This window comes from Stegostoma tigrinum, chromosome 2 (genome assembly GCF_030684315.1).
Source record: "Stegostoma tigrinum isolate sSteTig4 chromosome 2, sSteTig4.hap1, whole genome shotgun sequence".
Taxonomy (NCBI): Eukaryota; Metazoa; Chordata; class Chondrichthyes; order Orectolobiformes; family Stegostomatidae; genus Stegostoma; species Stegostoma tigrinum.
Window position 1 is genome coordinate 5,682,171 of NC_081355.1, and position 14,841 is coordinate 5,697,011.

General features: G+C 43.7%; 1 protein-coding gene across 7 annotated transcripts in view; it reads left to right on the plus strand.

Moving 5' to 3' along the window:
- LOC125447505 (cadherin-20-like) overlaps positions 1 to 14,841 on the plus strand; it is a 159,208-nt gene that overhangs the window by 119,956 nt on the left and 24,411 nt on the right. For all 7 annotated transcript variants that reach the window (XM_048521946.2, XM_048521962.2, XM_048521953.2 and 4 more), the window contains 3 exons: positions 891 to 1,058; positions 5,826 to 6,013; positions 6,824 to 7,077. In XM_048521946.2, the coding sequence (XP_048377903.2) occupies positions 891 to 1,058; positions 5,826 to 6,013; positions 6,824 to 7,077 (610 nt within the window). The remainder of the gene's footprint in view (positions 1 to 890; positions 1,059 to 5,825; positions 6,014 to 6,823; positions 7,078 to 14,841) is intronic.

Below are 14,841 nucleotides of genomic sequence, written 5' to 3' on the forward strand. Positions count from 1 at the left end.
CTTCTCAAATAATGGCATGATGCCAGAAATGCTTACCTCAACTTAAAGATAACTGCTGCAAGCAAATTTCTTCAGGAGTGTGTTTTACTGTCATCCCCCTGCATTAGTTCCATAGATATCCTATCACCATGTCACCTTTTATTTACACGTGGAAAGTCCTTGACGCTGATCCAGCTGCATCAGGACCAGCTCTCAGAGTGAACAGAACTCCTGCTTATATCTGACAGCCAGGGGTCCCAGACTGGACCAGATTAACAGCCCCCATCAGAGAGTTCATATTCTATTAGGTCCACCTGGCTGACCTCGTTACAATCACTGAATTAATGTTCAGAGTTCAAGACCCACCACAGGATTTATACACAAGGTTCATGCTGACACCAAATGCAGTGCTGAGGGAGTGCAGCACTGTCAGAGGTGTGGAATTTTGATAGGACGCTGCACCCCAAGTTCCACCGGCCAGCTCGGGGTTGGGGTGGGATGGGTTAGAAGATTCCATGCCCCTGTTTTTTGATGAAGAGCAGGCGAGGTTTATTTCCGGGTGCCCTGACCGATATTTATCCAACAGCCACTATCATGAAACGAGATTATCTAACTATTGTCCCGTTCCCGTTTGTGGGAGCTTGCTGTGTGCAAATTGGCTGCTGTACCTTCTACATTGCACCAGTGACTACGCCTCATTAAGGATTTCATTGGAGGTAAATATGGTGATACACGATAAAGCCGGAATTTATCTGACAGCCCATTTTTAAATTGCAATTTTAATGACAGTTTTCCAGGTTAATCGCAGAATGGGAATATCCTGACACAAAGTGAATCAAGTTTCTGCTACTAACCCCTGCTGATGGTTTCTCAAACCACAGTAAATCGTGAAACCTCTTCAATTTCCCCAGGTATCATCCGGACAGCATTGTCAAACATGGACCGTGAAGTAAAGGATGAATACCAAGTGGTTGTACAAGCAAAGGACATGGGAGGTCAGATGGGAGGATTATCAGGAACAACAACTGTGAACATCACACTCACAGATGTCAACGACAATCCTCCAAGATTCCCTCACAGTAAGTACCTGTGTCATCAGTTGCTTCAGTTAGTATACGCTTACCACAATTATAAAAATGGTTGAGAAGGGGGCTTCACAAAAACCCTGAGTTTGAAAGAGAGGTTCTTTTACACGGGGGGGTGGGGGGGGTGGGGAGCAGGGGTGGGATGATAAAGACATTATTATGTCAATATTAAAATAATTGCACGGTTTCCTTTTTCATTATCTTCTAATCAACCCAATCAGAGATACGAACGTAGACTTATAGAGGAGGAGAGATTTGAGGCCAGACCTCCTGTTTCAAAAATAGGGTCTTTACCACTGCACTGTAAGACCCCTTTTATGTTGATTAGCAGTTGGGAAACATGCATCAGGCTTTCAAACTTTATGACACAATTGATGCAACCAAATTCAGTGTATAGCTATTTCTAATCAACCTGTTGAAGCACATTACTGGAGCATGTGGGATTTGAATCTCCTGGCTGAGAGGTAGAGATACTACTGCTGTTTCACAAGAGTCCTGCAGTTTCAGTGTATGGACATTGCGTGTAAGTCGAATGAACCCTGTTCAGTTTTTCCAATTGCTCACTCTCCTTTCAACAATTCTTTTCAAAAAATGAATTAGTGACTCTGAGAAAACGTGTCCCCTGTTGTATGTTGGCTAGCCAGGCTTTGGACAGATTTCTGAATTCTTACTTTGTTCAAACAACAACTTTTTTATTGCATGGTAAGGAATTAGACACAGTTCTACATGACCAGGTCTAAATTATACAATTGCCATGGTCCTCAAAGTCTCTCAGTGATGTGTTTTCTCACATGATCAATATTAGAGGTTCCAACTCTAATCTTTATAGACCCTAAAACTACCCTCCAAGGTGATTCATTCACATTCCTCACAATTTTGCAAGATATTTCACAACATATTCAATAGTGACAATGGCCCTGTGTTGTGTGCCCTATTGACTCTTACAGAGAAGTTATGATTAGTAATGTTTCATTGACTAGGTAGTTCACAGTTCCCAAAGAGGAGCCTTTTCATCAATCTGTCCAAAGATGACATGCCTCAGAGTCAGATGGAACGTGGGGCACAGATGTAGAGGTACTATCATTGCCCCAAAAGAACCCAAGGGGGAACCTGTAGATTGCTTAGAAACAATGTGTTCAGAGATGTTCTGACACACCTCCAGAGCCACTGGGACTTAAATCCAGGCCCCCTGGCTCAGAGGTAGGGATACTACCACTGTATCATTAGAGACCTGGGAGCAGCACGCTTTGCCCATAGAGCATTGTAAAATGGTTGCCAAAAAGGGAGCCGATAAATTTTGAATGCTAATGATGGTCTCCTGGCAATTTATACTCAACGACCACACATCAGTTATTTCAGGAGCACCCAGGACACTAAGCAATTTAACATAGCAGGCAGACTTGTAATGGTTTCCAACTGTAAGCAGCCTAAACCATAGAATCATTGTAGTCTTTCATCTTTCGAATAGCTAGTTTTAAACAGCCCAGTGTATTATGCAACATCTTAAAAATGGGGAAGTATTTAAAACCATTTAAAAACTTAATTTTACTTGCACTACAATTGAAAGAACTTCTCAACTTAAAATATAAGGGATTTTAATTCCACTCAGCAGGTTCCAGCAAAACAGCAATTTGGTAATGGATGGATATCCATTTTCTCTGTGATACTTAATGAGGAATAAATATGACCTGGGACACCAGGGAAAACACACATGTTCTTCATCAAAATAGAACCATGGTATCTTTCATAGCAAACCAAGTGGATAGAGGAGGCTTCGGCCTAGCAGCTGATCTGAAAGACAGCACCTCTGACAGGGCAGTACTCCCCAGGACTGCAACACAGCATCAACTGGACTTTGTTATGATCAAGCCGTAGAACGGGACTTGAAGGCAAAACTTTGTGACAGGTATATGAGGAAATAACCTTTGAATCGAAAAGACAGTCCCTTTTGATTGACCTCTGACCCCAACTACCTACTTTCTCAGTGCACTCCCGAGATCACAAGACAATTTGGCCCTCACTCATCTTTATTGTCCATCATCAGTTAGCCAAAGAAGGCAGTGATGGACATTCCTCTTGAACCAATGCAGACCATAGCAACATTATGGGGCCATTTAAGAATTAATCATGTTGGCATGGGGATAGAGTTACATCGAGACAACTCAATTAAACATGGATGTCCTCCCTGAAAGAACACTCGAGAAGCAGTGATCATTTTCAACAAACTGACAGCCACATGGCCACTTCCATCAACGCCAATATTTTGTGTGGACTCTATTTGTTTAAGAAATTGAATTCAGTCTCTCATTATCACTGTAAAACACTCTGATTTACCCAGTTGCTAAATAACAAGAGTTAGTTCATTCATCCTGAATGGCATTAAACTCATTCCACTGTAACAGTCTGGTATCTTCTATATGAATCCGATGATTTTTGTCCATTCCATTAGTTGGTTAGCCTTTAGACAAAGAACATCCTGCGACCACTTCTAAAGTCACCTTTTGCTGGTTTGCACATACGTCCCTTCATCTTACCCCCCCCCCCCCCCGCCCCCCGGTTTTAAGTTTTATTTTAATTTATCTTCTTTGCGACATTTATTAAGAAGGTTCAGTGGTGACGACCACACCTCTAGGCCAGAAACCCAGGGTTACAAATCCCACAACATGTTGGCTGGGGCACCTGTGTTAGTAACATGGCCATTCAAATCACTTATTATCCTGTAAATCCTTCTGATATACCTCATTACAGGTGATAAAGCTAAAGAGTTTCCTGGGTCAGCCCCCTTCAGTTAGTAATGGAAAACCGTTGTGTCGCTTTGCCCATAAGTGAATATTAATCCAATGGAAGACAGTGGTTCAACCCTTGGAAGTAAAGACAGGATTAAAAAAAAAACAGACACACAGTGTTGTACAAATCCCAGATCAGACAGGCCTGTACATTTAAGAAAGTTACAATGCATCGCAGCAGGTGCCATTCTGATGTAAAGGTACCTCTCTCAGGTTCAGTCACTTTCTGTGTAACATAGGTAGTCTTAACATGCAGTAACATCTGTGATATTGTAGCCAAGATACCTGTCTCAGTCAGAAGCCAACTGTCTGCAGTATACATTGTGCAGGCTGACAAACAGAAAACCACACATTTCATCAGTCACATCATTTGCTATTTTATAAATCCCGTTGCGATCACCTCTTCCTGAAATGTCTCTGAGTTTTCCTGATACCTCCCATGCACCAGGTACTATAAATCTGCGGTAATAACACTAGACCAGCAATCCTGAGGTTTGCAGTGACACTGAAGAGACACATTTTCAAATGGAGCAGCTGGCAAAATTTCAGCTCAGTTAATAAACTCTAGTCTCAGTAATGGAGATCATGAGGCTACCAGATTCATTGTAAAATCCCACCTTCAGGAAAGAAAACCTGTGCAAAAATGTGCAGGATATATGGATTGGTCATGAGAAATGTAGGGTTTCAGGGATAAGGTAGGTGTTTGAGTCTCGGTGGGATGTTCTTTGAAGGGATGCTGTAGAATTGATGGGCTGAATGGCCTGCATCCACACTGTAGGGACTGTACAATTTCATGATTTTCACTTGGTCCAACCTACCTCCAAACCCACAGTTTTGCTTCGAGTTGGAAAATGATCATTTGAAAAAAATATATTGTCTTTACTTAGAAACATGTCCATAAGTGCTTAATTGATTAAATTTGGCAATCTCATTAATTTATTTTACAGCAAAAATCATGGCAGCATAAGAAGGGCATTGCTGAGATGCATACATCTTTTGTAAATGTTTAAATCTCCCAAAAGGGAGTGGGGTCGGACTGAACAATGATCCGAATTTTCTCATAGAGCCACTAGAGGGAAACCTGATACTGTAGCACACTGTTGCCCAGTGGATTCCTCATTTCAGTTCTGAATCTTACAACAAACATTGGCTTTCTGATACAGCATCTACGCTGGAGATAGACAGAACTTTGAGCCATAAAGAAAACACAATTACGTCTCATCATTCAACGCCAATTTGAAAAGAACTATTACATGAGATGAGTAGTTTCTCTTAAAGTTAGAAATCCAAATAGTAGGTGTGGGCAATGACATCAAATAATGAGGTGAAGTGCAGAACCCATAACTACATCATAAAGTTTAACAGTTGGCGAGTTAAGTAAGCTACAGTGAACAGTAGCATGGTAGTCATGCAACAAGTCATGTAAAGGGCCAGATTAGAGACATGAGTGCACATCCCACTATGACCGTCTAGACAGGCTTAAATTCAAGTCATTAAGAAAGCTGGGACAAAATGCAGTGTAATGATGTTTTCCTTTAAAATGTCTTGGAACTAGTGTCTTGTTGTAAAAGCATTTATTAATGCAGGGGGTCCACAATTTATGACCAGTTGTACTTACCAACATGATCCCAAACATGAGTGTAGTTTTAAAGACCCATTTTACAGGTTTCCTGGACTTACAAGCAGTCAGCCTCCATTGTCCTGCGCTGTGTTCCGACTTGTGTACAATTCAACTTCCAGAACCGAGCCCATCCTTTGCCCGAGGACAGCCTGTATTGTTCAGGGGAGCTAGATCTGACCTACACATGCCCCCAAACCTCTGGCAATGTATCTGACCATTAATTGCTCTTTGAAACGGCCCAGGCCAGTCACTCACTCGTGGATGGCAGCCAAACACTGGCCTTACCAGCTTTGCCCACATCCCCAGAATGGATACTTAACGAGTAGTAATGTGTGTGTCTTTACCCTCCATCAGGATTATATCAAATGACAGTTCTGGAGACGGGAATGGTTGGCTCAGCAGTGGGAAGAATTCTTGCTGAAGATGCAGATGAGGGAATAAATGCCGAACTGAGCTATCGGATCATTGATGGAGACAGGATGAACACATTTGACATTGTCACCGACAATAGCAACCAAGTTGGAATTATTGTCCTCAAGGAGGTAAGACCTTTCTGAAACAGAACTAGAACAATGTCAGGCTAGTGTCAACTGTGGCCTGGCCTGACAAAACAACAACTACAATTTGTGTTTACCTGAATCACAGTAAAACTCTCCAAGGTGTTTCACAGGAGTGTTATAAGGCACCCTTTAACATGGAGCCACATACTGGGGTAGGTGACCCAAGGCTTGCTGACATTGTAGTTGTCAAAGAATATGATAAAGGAAGATTGCGAAGTGAAGAGGCCAAGTTGTTTAGAGAAGGAATACAGCTTAAGGCCTGGGGCAACTTGGAGCCTGTCACTGAACGAGGGAATGACTAAAATTGAGGATATTCACGAGGTCAGCATGAGCGGAAGACAGATATTTTGGAAGGTTATGAGGTTGGAGGCGATTACAGAGACTGGGAGAGTTGAGGCCATGGAGAGATTTGAAAGCAAGGATGACAAATTTAAAATCAGAGTGTTAGATGAATTCACGTTTATGGAGGATCTATGTGGGAGGCCAGCCAGAAATGTGTTGGGACAGTCAAATCAGATTCCCCATTGCTTTTCCCTTCCCTAACTCATGAATCTCCTTCAGCTCCATAACCCTCTGAGATATCTGTGCTCAATTAACTCCAGCCTTTTGAGTATCTCTGGTTACAATTGCTCCACTGATAGCCTTCATTCTGAGGCTCAAAACTTTAGAAGTAGTAAAGGCAAAAGTGAGAATCTCACCATCAGATGGACTGAGACAGAGGTGAAGTTGGTGACTTTACAGTGAAACAGATTCCTAACATGTGACTCTTTATTCCCCCACTTTCTCTCCAAGCCCTTAGATTTTGAAACGAAGGACAGCTACACGTTAACTGTGGAGGGAACCAATACTCACCTGGACCTGCGGTTTTTAAACTTTGGCCCATTCCGTGATATAACCAGGGTGGTGGTGTCGGTCGAAGATGTGGATGAACCACCACAGTTTGAGATCAACTTCTACCAGGTGGAGGTTTATGAAGATGTTGCTGTCGGTACCACCATCCAAACCATTTCAGCACAAGATCCAGACGCGGCCAATAACTCAATTCGGTACGATGTAATGTTAGGGATGAGCCTCAGTAGCCTAAACCAAGAAACTGTGTCACTTTATCTCCTCAGCAGATTCACCACTGAATAAACACTAACATCCCAACTGCTCAAGTTTCACCCACAACTGATCCACTGAAACAAAAACAGAAATTGCTGCAGATACTCAGCGCGTCTCCAGTATCTGCAGAGAGAGAAAACTGTTACCATTTTCAGTCTGAAGAAGACTCAAAATGTTAACTGTTTTTCTCTCCAGCGATGCTGCCAGACCTGCTGAGTTTCTCCAGCAATTTCTGTTTTTGCTTCGGATTTCCAGCATGTGCAGTCCTTAGAATAGCAGAGCCCTTACAGTGTGGAAGCAGGTCATTCGGCCCATCGAGACTACACCGACCCGCCGAATGGCATCCCACCCAGACCCACCCTATCCCTGTAATGCTGCATTTCCCATGACTAACTTATCTACCTGAAACATCTTTGGACTTCCTTGTTTTTTGGAACTGACTGCCTGAGCCTTTGTGACCCATCAGTAGCAGCTTTAGTGCCACAAATCCAGTGTGTTATTATTTATTTATTCGGGGATGTGCTGCCACTGCTGCCTTTGAGAAGTGAGCTGATGTCTTAAACCAGGGCAATCCATGCCAGAGTAACCATAAGGTCTTACACCTTTAGGAGTATTACTCACAACCAAGTTCTCTTACCATTTCTCTGGATAGCTAGTAAGTTTAATTCGATCAATGCACAGATTACCATGGTAAGAAAGCTGGCTGCATAATGTCTGTCTCGGATTATACATTCTGTCTATCATGTCTTTGGCACATTTCCAGCCCTTCCATAACTTATACTGCATATTTATTTTCACTGCCAAACTCATCCCCCGAAACTTACTCCCTTGCTGCACAGCGTAGAGGGTGTGAAAATGATCAGCACTTCTCAGTGCTGCACTCCCTAAAGTAATGATGCACAAATTTCTTTGAATGAAGAACAGCTTGCCAAATGGATTAATAACTGTGGATCCACATTTCAATGATAATACTAAATGAGAAGCATAAAATGAATGTGTTGCATGAAAAGAATGTTTGAATAACTTTTCAGAAAGGTTTTTTTTGATGCTCTCCACACATATTCTGTGTGCTCCACTCCAAGTTGATGTAGTGAACCCCCTTTGCACTTTGGCAGACTCTTGCCACTCATGCCTTCCTCCCCAGTTATAGCTTCATTACCCTCTAGGATCTCCTTTCAGTCTCTATAGACCTCAGGGGTCAGCACATCCCCGAGTTTGAAAAGCACTGGTCTCAGAAATGCATCACAGAGTCTGATACAGAAAAGCAACTGACATTTGTAAAACACATTGATCTCTCCTCTTCTGTGTGTTCTGTGGTGGTTGTGTTGTGGGCATATCCTGTGTATTTGAGTGTGTGATATGTGTTTGTCTATGTTGTGTATGTGTGCGCTTGATGTTTGTGTGTCTCATACGAAGTGTGTATGTCTCTTGTCATGTGTGTGATATGCGTTTGTGTCATGTATGCGTCATATGTGTTCGGGTTGTGCATGTGTGTGATGTGAGTTTGTCTGTGTCATGCATGTTAGTGATGTTTGTGTTATGTGTGTTTGTAATATGTGCTTCTGTTATGTGTGTATAATGTTTGTCTGTGTTGTGTGTGTAATGATATTATCTGTCATGCATATGTGATGTGTTTCTCTGTGTTGTGCATGCCTGTGATGTGTGTTTGTGTCATGCATGTGTTTGATATGTGTTTGTGTCATGTCTGTGATGTTTGTCTGTACCATGCATGTGCATGATCTGTGTTTGTGTCATGCATGTGTGTGATACATGTGTTTTCCAAACTGCATTGTCCTTGTAAATTCATCTAATGTGAAGAAAGCCAGGATCTCCTTGCCATTCTTCATGTTGCTAGTCTGATGTAGAAACTGTAAATGGTCACTGGTGAAGATACTCAGAGGTTTTGTTTGAATTATAGTAACCTGGTGGAAGCCCCTGGGTCAAAGAGGAATGAAATATGCAGGATTGTCAGTATTCCTAAAGAGAAAGAATGTGAATGTCTCTGGGATAATAGAAGCTGAAGACATTGATTTGAACATATCCTGCACTGCCACAATGATGCCACCCGAAGGTTGCAGGAACAGCAACTCATATTCCGCCTGGGAACCCTGCAGCCATATGGTATCAATGTGGACTTCACCAGTTTCAAAATCTCCCCTTCCCCCACTGCATCCCTAAACCAGCCCAGTTCATCCCCTCCCCCCACTGCACCACACAACCAGCCCAGCTCTTCCCCCCCACCCACTGCATCCCAAAACCAGTCCAACCTGTCTCTGCCTCCCTAACCGGTTCTTCCTCTCACCCATCCCTTCCTCCCACCCCAAGCCGCACCCCCAGCTACCTACTAACCTCATCCCACCTCCTTGACCTGTCCGTCTTCCCTGGACTGACCTATCCCCTCCCTACCTCCCCACCCACACCTTCTCCACCTATCTTCTTTACTCTCCATCTTCGGTCCGCCTCCCCCTCTCTCCCTATTTATTCCAGTTCCCTCCCCCCATCCCCCTCTCTGATGAAGGGTCTAGGCCCGAAACGTCAGCTTTTGTGCTCCTGAGATGCTGCTTGGCCTGCTGTGTTCATCCAGCCTCACATTTTATTATCTTGGAATCTCCAGCATCTGCAGTTCCCATTATCTCTCTCCACTTCAAGTACTGCATGTTTACTCAAACATCAGAATCAAAGAAACAAAGTTTGTGTACACTAACTCGAAGTCATTGCCAGTTTTTCCTCAAAACCATGTTCTTTAATTTAATAAAGTGCCAGTTAATTTCTGTTTGTGCTCGGACAGTTCTACCAATTTCATTGTGGCTATGACTGTTGTTATCTGTATAAGCCTTCCATGAAAGAACTGCTTAACAGGTGACAATCCTACAGGTTCCTGTCTGCTCTCTGAGTAATGTGAGACTGTATTTGGTCAAAGTGGCTCAACAGCACCTTCTCCAGATAAACAGGGTTGGGCAATAAATGTGATCAGAGGTAATGGGAACTGCAGATGCTGGAGAATCCAAGATAACAAAGTGTGGAGCTGGATGAACACAGCAGGCCAAGCAGCATGTCAGGAGCACAAAAGCTGACGTTTCGGGCCTAGACCCTTCATCCCCCTCTCTGATGAAGGGTCTAGGCCCGAAACGTCAGCTTTTGTGCTCCTGACATGCTGCTTGGCCTGCTGTGTACATCCAGCTCCACACTTTGTTAACTTGGGCAATAAATGCTAAGCTCACCTTGTGATAGCTTCACGCTGTGAATGACTGAAAATTAACTCAACGATTCACTGAATTATGCCCTTTTCCAGGTAAAATCACAGTGCACATGAGGGCAAAATGGTGGTCATGTGACTGGATTTGTAACCCATACGGCCAGGCTAATAATCCAGGGACATGGCAGCTGATGGAATTGAAATCCAATTAGTAAAATATTTGGAATGCAAAGCTATTCTCCCATGCAATTACCATTCATTGTTGTTAACAGACATCTGGGTCACTACTGTTCTTGAGGGGATCTGCCCTCTTTATGCGGTTCATGCCTACATGTGACTCCAGACTCGTAGCAATGTGGTTGATGCTTAACTACCCTCCAACACTGACAAGGAAGGACGTGTACCAAATTCCATTCAAGGGCAATTGGGGATGAGCAACACACACTGACCTTACCAGGAATGCTCAGTTCCCATGAAAAAGTAAGAAAGAAATACAAAGTGGTCAAGACATTCCCCCTCTCTGATTTTAGATGTTGTTGAAGAATCAGATGGTCCAATCTTTACAGATAATGATCCAATAGTTTCTCAGAGGATGGTTTGAGAACTGGAGTCATCATTGTCCAGCCAGTACAATTGATATCATGTTGTCCAACTGGTTCTGCTCAGATACATTCTGAATTTTGTCCACAACTTGTGACAAGCCAACTTAAAGAAGAACTCTGCTGGCAGCAGAATCCAAGTATTCTGGGAGGTTGGAACATTGTTCATTAAAGGTTAAGACATTGACGGACAGACCTAGATAAATAATTGGGTTGGGCATTCTTTCTTTGTGGTTTCTAACCAGCCTCTGTCTGTACCATAACAAGTGTTCTGGCAAGATTCATTATCACATCAAAGCCCCTTGTCCATTCTAACTGCCTTTGTCACAAAGGGGCAGATATTGATCTTTCAGACAGTGGCCATGAAATACTGTCAAACCCCTCCACCCACCACCATATTGGCAGACAACATGTTACAAGGAGCTTCAGCAGAATTTGTGCAGGAAAATGTGAGGAAACTCTTTCCAAGAAAGGGATTCATGGTTGAAGAGATTGCCATGGTTGGGGAGACTGGAAGGACCAGTGAGCTAGAATATCACTCTGAAACCCTGCTCCCCCGACGTCCGCTATGAATGGGGTTGACTGCAGTTTCCAATCAATTCCCAACCAAAATGGCATCCAAGGTCCTGTTCCTATTGCTGAGCCCTGACTTCCTATTGTCTGAACTGGACAGTGTTCTGGATTCCCGGAAATTGGCACCACAATCATGCTTCTGTTAACGGAACACCATCCTCATTTCAAGGGATTTACCAGGGAAAGGCCACTCAAGTTCGTTAGGGGTTTACTACAGGCCCCCCAATAGCAGCAGAGAGATTGAAGAAAGCATAGGTCAGCAGATTTTGGAAAAGTGCGGATGTAGTAGGGTTGTTGTAATGGGTGACTTTAACTTTCCCAATATTGATTGGAACCTCCTTTGAGCAGAAGATTTGAATGGAGTTGTTTTTGTAAGGTGTGTTCAGGAGGGTTTCCTAACTCAGTACGTTGACAGGCCGACGAGGGGAGAGGCCATTCTAGACTTGGTGCTCGGAAACGAGCCGGGGCAGGTGTCAGATCTTGTGATGGGAGAGCATTTTGGTGATAGTGACCATAACTGCCTCACATTCTACATAGCTATGGAGAAGGAGACCATTAGGCAAAATGGAAGGATATTTAATTGGGGAAGAGGAAACTATGATGTGATTAGACATGAGTTAGGAAGCATGGACTGGGAGCAATTGTTCCATGGTAAAGGCACTATAGACATGTGGAGACAGTTTAAAGAACAGTTGTTGCGAGTGATGAATAAATATGTCCCTCTGAGGCAGGCAAGAAAGGGTAAGATAAAGGAACCTTGGATGACGAGAGCAGTGGGGCTTCTCGTCAAAAGGAAGAAGGTAGCTTACATAAGTTGGAGGAAGCTAGGGTCAAGCTCAGCTCTAGAGGATTACAGGCAGACGAGGAAAGAGCTCAAAAATGGTCTGAGGAGAGCCAGGAGGGGGCACCAGAAAGGCTTGGCAGAACGGATTAGGGAGAACACAAAGGCATTTTACACTTATGTGAGGAATAAGAGAATGGTCAAAGAAAGAGTACGGCCGATCAGGGATAGCATAGGGAACTTGTGTGTGGAGTCTGAGGAGGTAGGGGAAGCCCTAAATGCTTCTGTCTTTACGAAAGAAACGAACTTTGTAGTGAATGAAACCTTTGAAGAGCAGGGGTGCATGCTGGAATGGATAGAGATAGAGGAAGCTGATGTGCTGAAAATTTTGTCAAACATTAAGATTGACAAGTCGCCAGGCCCGGACCAGATTTGTCCTCGGCTGCTTTGGGAAACGAGAAATGCAATTGCTTCACCACTCGCGAAGATCTTTGCTTCCTCGCTCTCCACTGGAGTCGTACCTGAGGACTGGAGAGAGGCAAATGTAATTCCTCTCTTCAAGAAAGGAAATAGGGAAATCCCCAGCAATTACAGACCAGTAAGTTTCACGTCTGTCGTCTGCAAGGTTTTAGAAAGGATTCTGAGGGATAGGATTTATGACCATCTGGAAGAGCATGGCTTGATTAAATGCAGTCAACACGGCTTTGTGAGGAGCAGGTCATGCCTCACAAACCTTATCGAGTTCTTTGAGGATGTGACTAGAAAAGTTGATGAGGGTCGAGCTGTGGAAGTGGTGTATATGGACTTCAGCAAGGCATTTGATAAGGTTCCCCATGGTAGGCTCATTCAGAAGGTCAGGAGGAATGGGATACAGGGGAACTTAGCTGTCTGGATACAGAATTGGCTGGCCAACAGAAGACAGCGAGTGGTAGTAGAAGGAAAATATTCTGCCTGGAAGTCAGTGGCGAGTGGTGTTCCACAGGGCTCTGTCCTTGGGCCTCTACTGTTTGTAATTTTTATTAATGACTTGGATGAGGGGATTGAAGGATGAAGGATGGGTCAGCAAGTTTGCAGACGACACAAAGGTTGGAGGTGTCGTTGACAGTATAGAGGGCTGTTGTAGGCTGCAGCGGGACATTGACAGGATGCAGAGACAGGCTGAGAGGTGGCAGATGGAGTTCAACCTGGATAAATGCGAGGTGATGCATTTTGGAAGGTCGAATTTGAAAGCTGAGTACAGGATTAAGAATAGGATTCTTGGCAGTGTGGAGGAACAGAGGCATCTTGGTGTGCAGATACATAGATTCCCTAAAATGGCCACCCAAGTGGACAGGGTTGTTAAAAAAGCATATGGTGTTTTGGCTTTCATTAACAGGGGGATTGAGTTTAAGAGTCGTGAGATCTTGTTGCAGCTCTATAAAACTTTGGTTAGACCGCACTTGGAATACTGCGTCCAGTTCTGGTCACCCTATTATAGGAAAGATGTGGATGCTATGGAGAGGGTTCAGAGGACGTTTACCAGGATGTTGCCTGGACTGGAGGGCTTATCGTATGAAGAGAGGTTGACTGAGCTCGGACTCTTTTCATTGGAGAAAAGGAGGAGGAGAGGGGACCTAATTGAGGTATACAAGATAATGAGAGGCATAGATAGAGTTGATAGCCAGAGACTATTTCCCAGGGCAGAAATGGCTAACATGAGGGGCCATAGTTTTAAGCTGGTTGGTGGAAAGTATAGAGGGGATGTCAGAGGCGGGTTCTTTACACAGAGAGTTGTGAGAGCATGGAATGCGTTGCCAGCAGCAGTTGTGGAAGAAAGGCCATTGGGGTCATTTAAGAGACTGCTGGACATGCATATGGTCACAGAAATTTGAGGGTGTACATGAGGATCAATGGTCGGCACAACATCGTGGGCTGAAGGGCCTGCTCTGTGCTGTACTGTTCTATGTTCTATGTTCTAAGTTTGACCTCCCATTGGCTGGTTACTTGGGTTCTTTTTTTTAATTCCCCGGCAGTTCATGGGCATTACTGGCCATTCCAAGTCAGGATGGTGAGTGGCTCGCAGGGGAACTTGAAGTTGGCAGCGTTCCCGTACATCTGCTGTCCTTGTCCTTCTAGATGAAAGTGGACATGCGTTTGGAAAGTAAACAAAAACTGAAATTACTGTAAAAGCTGAGCAGATCTGGCAGCATCTGTGGAAAGAAATCAGAGTTAACATTCCAGTCTAGTGACCCTTCCTCAGTACTGGGTTTGGTAAATTTTCTGTCTTCCTGTCAAACCATGTTTTTCCAACATTTAGAAATGTTTCGTTCATGACAGGCGAAAGAATTGGCCAGTGTACTAACCTTGTAAATAACAGTTTGTTGAGTGACAGTCTTTAAATCTCCCGTATCCCATTATCTGTCCACGATGCTTCCTGACAGATAGGCTGTCTTCCAAGAAAGCTCAGCGCCCATGCTGCCTAGAATGTTAAATGATGTCATGACAGCAATTTTATCAATGCTACCCTTCCTGAAAGCAGACACAAATCTGTCAAGCTGTTCCTCATTGTAAAGTCCAC